The following is a 9,099-nucleotide window of genomic DNA, read 5'->3' as shown; positions in this document are numbered from 1 at the left end:
CTGCATCTTTCTTCAGTTTGAACACCCACTTTAGGCCGATAGGTTTGTGGCCTAATGGGAGTTCAGTTAGGGTCCAAGTCTTGTTCATCTTGATAGACTTCAGTTCCTCCTCCATTGCTTTGTACCAGCAAGCCTCGGTTGCAGCCTCTTGGTAACATGTCGGCTCTTCAGACATCACCATCATCACCTCTTCATTAATACCAACAATTTCCTCAGTGTTGGCGTAGATATCGGCAAGGGATCTATAACGGACTGGTCCTTCATAAGACTCGGGTGTATTTGATTCCGAAGATGAGGTAGCTGCATAGGCGTTCGATGATGGTGTAGATGGACTTGATACACTTGTCATGGGCACCACGGCTTCTGATGGTGGTGTGACATCTTCCACTCCTGCCTCAGTATCTGCTGCAACAATCGGCTCATCGGAATAGGATGCATCCAACATAATAAACTCCGGCAAGTTTTCTTCATTGTTAGCACCTGCATTCCATGTCCATTCACAATTTTCTTGAAATATGGCATCTCTACTTACTTGTAGCTTGCCACGCTTTGGATCAAATAGCCGATGAGCTTTGCAGCCTTCCTCGACACCCAAGTATACCATGGGTGAACTTCTGTCGTCGAGCTTCTTAAGGTGAGGGGTTGTGTTTTTCACATATGCAACACAACCGAACACCCTCAAGTGGGAGAGATGTGGCTTTCTCCCCATCCAAGCTTCAAATGGAGTACGCTCTCCTAGCGCCTTAGTTGGGAGACGGTTTAGTAGATAGACAGCATGCCTAACCGCCTCTCCCCAGAACCTTGCCGGCATATGCGTACCCTTGAGAAGAGATCTTGCCATGGCCATAACGGTGCGATTACGGCGCTCCACAACACCATTCTGTTGGGGTGTGTAGGGAGCCGTGAGGTGTCGCTCGATTCCTTCATTTCCACAAAAACGAGTGAACTCCGTGGATAGAAACTCGCCGCCTCGGTCTGTTCGAAGTGTTCTGATCTTGTACCCAGTCTTGTTCTCCGTCAAGACTTTGAACTTCTTGAATGCTTGGAATGCATCATTCTTTGCTGCCAATAGAAACACCCACATCCACCTTGTGAAATCATCAACAATCAAAAATAAATACTTGTTACCGGCGAGTGTACATGGTGAGATTGGCCCGCAAATATCAGCATGGAGGAGTTCTAACGGCTTCTCTGCTCTAAAGTTTGCTTGGTACGGGAATGATGACCTTGCATGCTTGGCCATCACACACACTTCGCAAAGCTTGTTTGGCTGGGGCAATAGTGGCACACCAACTGCCAAATTCTTCTCCCCCAAACGCTTCAAGTCCTGGAAATTGACATGTCCGAGTCTTGCATGCCATAACCAGGTTGGGTCTTCTAAGCTTGCTATGAGACAGACTTGCTTGAATGTCTTCAAGGTTATCTTGTACAAGCGATTTTGTGTTCGCTTTACCTGTATCAAGAGCTTCCCGCTCCTATCAATCACCTTCATGGTATCTCCTTCCATGTGCACCTCGTTCCCAATTTCTGTCAATTGACCAAGACTTATGATATTACTACAAAGTTTCGGAATGTAGTATACCTCGTGGATAGCCTTCTGATCACCGTTCTTGCATTCGAACACAACCGTCCCCTTGCCCATGATCTCAATGGTTGATCCATCGCCAAACCTCACCCTCCCGGTGATGGTTTCATCTAGTTCTTGAAACTTCTCACGATGGCCAGTCATGTGGTTGCTGGCACCGTTGTCAAGATACCAGACGTCTTGATCTTCTTCTTTCTTAGCGTTGCGATACATCTCTGGTAGAAGTCGTTCTTCGTTGAGCAGAATGATATCTTGCCGCTCATGCCTAGTGTGAGACTCCTCGTGGTACACTGTCATCATCAGTGTTGGTTCTTCATCGGCGACGCAAGTGAGGTGAGCCTCATCTCTATGAGGCTTGCTGTAGCATTCAGATGCATAGTGCCCCATTTTCTCACAATTGAAACATTTTATATGTTTCTTGTCCCGAGTGCCACTGTTGTTGCTGCTAGTGCCTCCTGCACTGTCTTGGCGCTGCGTACCACGGCCACGTCCGCGCCCTCGCCCACGTCCACGCCAATTGCCACGATTGGGATTGCTGGATCCACGCCCCTTGCCTCTTGATGAAGTGTCCACATTGCTCCCTTTCTGTCGCATTTGCCATTCGGCATGAGTAAGTAGGAGCTCACCTTCAGTGTTGTTGGTGTTGCCATGTAATCGTAGTGTTCGTTCCTCGTACGCCTTCAGTCGCCCTATAGCCTCCTCAAAAGGCATAGTCTCAAGGTCGTGGAACTGCTCAATACCGGCAACAATAGGGAAGAATTTATCAGGGACAGAATCGAGCAACTTCTTTACCAGAGAGGAATCTTCAAGTGTGGCACCAAGGGTGGAGAACTTGCTGCTCAAGGCGCTGAGTTTGCCAGCAAACTCATCAATCGTCTCGGTCTCCTTCATCCGGAGGGCGTCAAACTCGCTCTTCAATGTTTGTACGCGTGCCTTCTTCACCCGATCACTACCAAGATACCTCGTCTTGAGGCTATCCCAGACTTCCTTCGCCGTCTTCTTATTTGCGATCTGGAGAAGGATGTCTTCGGGGACACACTGCAAGATATATGCACGTGCCTTTTTGTCCTTCTTTGCATCTACCTGGGCTCCTTCTGCTGGCTCCACCGTCTCCCAGACTCCCTGGGCATCTAGAATCGCCTCTGTCTTTATCGCCCACACAGTGTAATTGTGAGGGTTTAGCATCGGATAAGGAAATGGCACTCCGCCGTTCTCCTTCGCAGCAGCTTGTGGGATACCCGACATTTTTTGTAGAATCGTGGATTCAAGGCTCTGATACCAATTGTTGGCTCAGAATCAATGATTCGCACACACGCACAAAGCAAAGAAGAAAGAAAAGAGAAACACAGAGCAGTGCCTTCACAAAAATAAACTTGCAGTGAATTTCTACGTACATCTGTGATGTATTTATACACAAAAGTTGATAAGAATTAATACTACGAGATGCAACAAAATAGGAAACGAAATAGGAAAGATCCATACAAATAGGGAAGACTGAGTAAAAGAATTATCAAAAACCGACGTGGGGATAAGGCTTTATTATATCAGGATTATTTTCTCACAAAATTAATACAGAACAAAACCAACTTGAAGAATCTGAAGTCGTAGAGGTGCTGGAGGAAGGGGAAGAAGAGGAGGAGAAAGAGGAGGAAGTAGAAGTCTTTGACGGCGGAGCCGTCGTCGAGTTCAAAGTGAACCAACAACAAAGTGGCACCGACGAGGCTGACAAGGTCCTCCACCCTCAGCACCACTGGCAATGGGAGCGACTAGATGTGGGAGGAGATGTTGCAGAGCATGAGGAGGTTTAGCAGTGTTCTGCGCATGCCATTGTTTATGGTGGCACAACAGCAGCTCAAAGATGTTATTATTAGGAATTGATCATTATCTAAATCAAATAAAATTTTTATTGATAACTTATCAAAATTATATAACTCCAACCAAACATCCCCTTAGTTTTATCGCAACAAAAGGATCCTCTTTTTATTATTCACTTCAGACCCATCAGAACACAGGTACAACTCTTCTTATAATGGAGCCAATTTAGATGATTCGAAAAATGTACGTTGAGGAATCGAAAGAATCCAAGATGAAAGACAGTCTCGTGTATAAAAAAATTACCGTTAAGACGAAATTTCAACAAAGAATTAAATTTATTATACATAATCTTATTCTCTATGACAAGAAGTTGTCTCCGGAGCTATGAGCAACCTCATGTGAACCATCTCGTTTGAACTGAGATTTCATGATGCCATCGCAAGGGATTTGAGCAAAGTCATCGGTTTGAGGAGGTGGAGACGAGGGAGGAGAATGAAAAACTATTCAATTTTGAATAAATAAAAATAATAATTTATTGATAAAATTTTTAATCTTTTTATTCATTATTTTACCATGCTAAGCGGCCGGTAAAAGAAGGATGGATGTCCCATTCATCCTCTCTCATTAGCACCTTCCTATGGCGCCAGCCCAAAATCAATTCAGGCATGCCTCATAACCAAAGGTGATAATGGGCCCCACCAACGAAGGAAAGTTCCTGGAAAAACCGAACCGGTGTTCTGAAACTGACGGACGTAATCGGCTGATTCCGATCGGTTAAATCTAAAATCTATCTAGACGTTGATCTTATTTTGATCAACAACGCAAATGTTTCGGTTCTACCATATTTTTAACCGAATTTGATCGATGAAATTAGATGATGCTGGGTTTTGTTGACTTATCTGAGCATTGATTTTGATTCAGACTCCGTAGTTGACTGAGTAGCGGCCATACGTGCACGTTCCCTCAAGGCACTTCTGATGTCCCTGATAGCGTTAGCATTTAGTCAAATAATTAATATTTTTTAAAATTAATTTAGATTTATCGATTATTTTACGCATTAAACTACTATCTCCTGCCATTCTTTCCTGTTCCTTCCGTTGCTAAAATAAACGATGAGGAAAATTGAATGAACAGAAATTGAGGGCCATGATTTTCAGTGGTCCCTGTAACAACGAGGAATCTTTGACTAACTTCATCTCAGCCGCCAGTCAAATGTCACGCAATTCAGAAACTTTGACCTTGACCAATCCAACACAAATCTGTCATCATCACTCATCACCCCAACCCCTCCTCCAAGCAAACAAGAAAACTTGCGGCTATATATTAATGGCTGCCTGGAAACTGACGAGGTCAAATTATCGTCGGAGATACATCGGGTCACTTTCTTCTCCTACACGTACGTACCCCATGCTGGCAAGGAAAGAGGAGGTTGGGTCTGGGAAGGCGCAGGCAGTAGCCCGGGAGGCCATCGATGGCGTCGCCGCCGCATCCACCGCCACCATCACCACCGCGACCGGCCATGTCATGGCCGTTTCCGAATTCGTCGCCCGCTTTGGTACCTATAAAATAATATCTCCTCTCCTTTCTTTCTTTCTCCCTCTTCTGCACAAATCAAAATTTTGACGAGACTCAGAAATGGAACCGTCGTGTCTATGATTTTGCAGACGAGGCGGCGAGGAAACGGCTGAACCGGATGAACGAGACGCTTAAGAAGTTAGAGACGCAAATGGAAGCGATGGAGGCGGAGATTAGCAAAGCCAGTGAACTCTCCCAATGGGATTGACTACGAGATCACAATTTTCTTCTTCTTATTATTAAGAAGAAAGTACTCATCGAATTGGTCAGCGTCAGAGACTCAATGGCATCACCGCGGCGGCGGATCCATATACTGAACCGTTCATGCTTTGTTTTCAAATGGAATTGTTTAAGCAAATAATTGAAATGAATTCTCTATTATTATTATTATTATATTTTTTTTCCATGATCTAATTATGCCATCGTTTCGGTAAAAGGTCATTCGATCTTGCCACACGGCCGGCCCGCCGGACCACGTCTATTTAGAAAAGTAAATCAGAATATTGTCATCGTAAACTTTAGTTAAAATCCGAGGAGTTTGGCAACATAATGAATGATTTTAATGAGCCTAGATCACTTGCCCCAAACTTGTTGGAACAGCTAAGTACGTGGTCATCGAAGGAGAAAATAGAGCTGTCATTCATGGAAAGAAGATGTGTTTTCCAATTTAGTTTTATTTAATAAATTGTATCCAATATTATATTTCACTCAATATATTTTGGATTTGAAAGTAAATTCACTATTTGTATTTGTTTAATATATTTATAAATTAACTATGAGGGTTAACATTAATTATTTAATTAATCCTCTTTAGGGCCGGGCCGATAAGCCCAATATAGCTCAAAATAGCTGTTAATTGAAATTTCCAAACCCGGAATAGATCCGTTGGGGAAGTCTCGCGACACGGTCCTATTCTTCCTCCTCTCCTGTCTTCGTCGTCGTCGCCTGAAAAAGAAGCGCTAGATTGTCCTCGCTTCGATCTGATCGACTCGCTGGTGGAAGGAGCAGGGAGAGGCTGGTAGACAGAGATGATGAAGAGCATTCGCGCGAAATCGGCGCCGAGGAAACCTCTTGGGGACGTATCAAACGGCGGGGGCAGCACCCTCCGGTCGCGCAAGAAGAGCAACGCTTCCAACGAAGCGAACGAACATGAAGGTGCCGTCGATCGCCTCCTCCTTACGCGCTCCGACCTAGCCAATATCGTCGCCCAGGTGCGTTTCTGTTAACCCTAGACGGAAAGGGAATCAAATGACCCGAAGTGAGAAAAGGAGTTTGAGATTTTCTTTTTTTACTTCATTTCGTTGCCTTTTCATACTGATATTTGGTTCTATCTGCCCAAGCTTCAGCTTTCTTGTGCGTTAGTATTTATTTGGATTCCTTGTTTACCTTCGGTTTCTTGAACAATGGTGAGTGCGATTTTTTGATGAAATAATGTGTTTTTATGCTGCCTTGCTTTAACTGAGTGATTGGACGATATCTTTCTTTTGATCAATTAACATGGTCCGAATTTCTGCACAATCGTCTACAAGTTCTACTGTTTAGGCATATGCAATTGTCATGTATGTTTTATATTTGACTTATTCTAAGGAGATTGGTACAAATACGATTAATGGGTGATTCACTCAATCTAAACAGTCTTTTCATCTTCTTCTTCTTTGTTATATATCTCCTAAGTTGTTTCTTACAATGTAATGGGGATCGTTTGCATCTATGCTAAAAGTTGCAACATAAACATATTGTCTCTAACAGAGTTCTGTCCAATAACAACAAGATCTTCCTACTTGCCCCATCCAAGACATAAGGTGGTTCTCGGAAACTGAAACCTTTAAAAGGTGGCAAATTTTAAGCTATATATGAAAAACTAAATCTGCCTTGATTCAGTACGAGGTGTACATCCACACCTTTTGATGGTAAACTTGATTATTGACAGCACTAGGAACAATGTTTCTCAATTGTTGTTACGGCTTTATTTGCCCTATATTGTATCATGTTGATTGTTAGTTCAGAGCAATAATGGTTAACATGCTGCCATTTTTTAATGTAATATCTGTTAGATTAACATTTGAAATGTTCATAGCTTCATAACTGACTTTTTAGCTCATAGTCTTTCAAATAAATGGTTTTTTTTTTACCCATCCAGTGTATGTGGATCTCATCATGCTTTTTTGCAGATTGACGATATAATTGTTCAAGTCATTGAGAATAAAGGAAAAGGCATCAAGGCAAACCGAGATCTTGATTCCTTTAGGAATTTGTTATCAGATATGCATTCATCTCTGAAAGTAAATGTTTTTCTTCTGTTTCAGCAAATTTTTGTTTTGATAATGCCCACTCCATTCACATTTTTATGATTGGATTGAGCAGTAGCTATGCTTGAATTGTAACATATAGTTTTTTTTTGTGTGTGTATGTGATCTTATTCAGCCATGGCTTCTGAGACTACAACAATATCTTGACACTACTTCAACAGCTACTAAAAATCAGTTAACTCAAGCAAAAGAAACTAAACATGTTACTTGTGCCATGGAAGATGGAGCTGCAGTCGAAATCAATAGAAATGAACCTAAACCAGAACCTGAATCTCAACATGCTGTTTCACCTTCGCCGCTAGTCTGTTGGCGTGCTGGCACGTGTATGGTTGATTATGGAAAACAACTATTTATGCTCACTCCGCTACCCAAAAACCGACTGTGCTCCTCGAAGTGCCCAGGGCCATCCAAATCTGCAGTAAAAATGTTCACAGATAAAGTACATCCAAATTCTCATGAACTACCTCCACCATCATCTATTCCTGCTAATGTTCAACATTATCTCACGAGAGTGGAAGAAAAGCCTACAGCAATAAGTCGTATTGCAGAAAAGTCAGCACCAATTGACTTATCAGAGTCTTCTTCTTATGGAGAAACAAATGGTCTTCAGCTTTTAACTCCATGCTTACCAAGGAGATCTAGGTTTCTTAATCCAATTGTAGAGTCACATCCTGATGGAGTGATTTCTGAGCTTGCTAAGAGCAACAATGTCACTGAGTTTTCTAATGACCTTGTTAATGAGGATTCAGACAAATCCACTATGGAGAACCCAGATTCATTTGGTGTGCAGCTTGTTTCTGGATTTACTAATAGAAGAAAAGAAATGTGTGAAACACTTGATTGGTTCTTATCGCCCTTAAAGACTTGTATATTGCAGGAACCATCAGATGGAAAGCCACTTCCGACGACACCCAATAATCTGCTCTCGCTTTCCACCCCTTTCTGGAAGGATTTGGAGAGTAGTCAAAAAGGGAAGTTACCTGGTGAAACCTCACTGAAGAGAGAGTTGTGGACCAAGTTCGAGGCTGCTTCCTCAAATCATCTACTTTTCAATGTTTCCATCTTTCAACAAACAGAAAAAGAAGAATTTCTCAACAAGTTTGATCAAGTTGCTGAATGATGACGCTGAATCCAGCTACTAAAAGAATTTTTGATTCGTTCTCAGTCTTGATTCGTAGCGGATTAGGAAAATACCAAATGCATTCAATAATGTCAAGAACAACCTTTGAACATTAGTCAATTCATGACTATGAGAATTGGCTTTGTACAAGTTCTGAAGTCCTTAGATAAGTTAGTGATTTTTCAGCTGATTAATTAACTTTTCAGTGCCATTGACAGACATGAATCACGAATCATTGTATCAGTCTTATACTGACTCGAATGATGCGAGTGATTATAACTCAATTAATATGACATCACAAGACCCTAGACCGAAGGCAACATCTCTAAGCTTTTTGATTAAAGCCAAGGGTATATTGTATAATCATTTTTTTGTGTGGATATCATTGTTAAAGCTTGAATTTAATACTTATGGATGTGTTTTATTTCTGGGTCATTCGTTTAGTTATTTAGAGGTTTTATTTGTTAATAAGATTGAAGGTATCAAGATATGATAAAGTTTATTTTTATCATGTTTGCATCTGGTTGGGTAACTATGGATGAATAATTTTCATAATAATAAAATAGTTTTATATAAAAAAATTACTTTATTCGACCTATTCTACTTATTAGGGTGCCCACTTAGCTTGACGGAGAAAATTCGATTAACTTATTTGACCTATTCTACTTATTTGATTAAAGTAAAGGTAAAATAAA

The 9,099-nt window shown here is 41.7% G+C and overlaps 1 protein-coding gene across 1 annotated transcript; it reads left to right on the top strand.

Annotated features, from left to right (window-relative positions):
- The first annotated feature begins 4,728 nt into the window (after positions 1 to 4,728).
- LOC121970583 lies at positions 4,729 to 8,804 on the top strand. Its single transcript, XM_042521387.1, has 4 exons — positions 4,729 to 4,955; positions 5,065 to 6,186; positions 7,147 to 7,257; positions 7,400 to 8,804. Exons 2-4 carry the CDS (start codon positions 6,004 to 6,006, stop codon positions 8,402 to 8,404), a joined length of 1,299 nt encoding a protein of 432 aa, XP_042377321.1. The 5' UTR covers positions 4,729 to 4,955; positions 5,065 to 6,003; the 3' UTR covers positions 8,405 to 8,804.
- The last annotated feature ends 295 nt before the right edge of the window (positions 8,805 to 9,099 follow it).

Source organism: Zingiber officinale, chromosome 1B (assembly GCF_018446385.1).
Source record: "Zingiber officinale cultivar Zhangliang chromosome 1B, Zo_v1.1, whole genome shotgun sequence".
In the NCBI taxonomy this organism is placed as follows: domain Eukaryota; kingdom Viridiplantae; phylum Streptophyta; class Magnoliopsida; order Zingiberales; family Zingiberaceae; genus Zingiber; species Zingiber officinale.
The sequence above is the reverse complement of the archived record's forward strand: the minus strand, read 5'-3'. Positions and strand labels throughout refer to the sequence as shown.

Coding starts and splice junctions, on each gene's coding strand:
- LOC121970583 (XM_042521387.1), top strand. CDS start 6,004: ATGATGAAGAGCATTCGCGCGAAATCGGCGCCGAGGAAACCTCTTGGG. Junction 6,187..7,146: donor TAGCCAATATCGTCGCCCAG/GTGCGTTTCTGT, acceptor GCTTTTTTGCAG/ATTGACGATATAATTGTTCA. Junction 7,258..7,399: donor ATATGCATTCATCTCTGAAA/GTAAATGTTTTT, acceptor GATCTTATTCAG/CCATGGCTTCTGAGACTACA.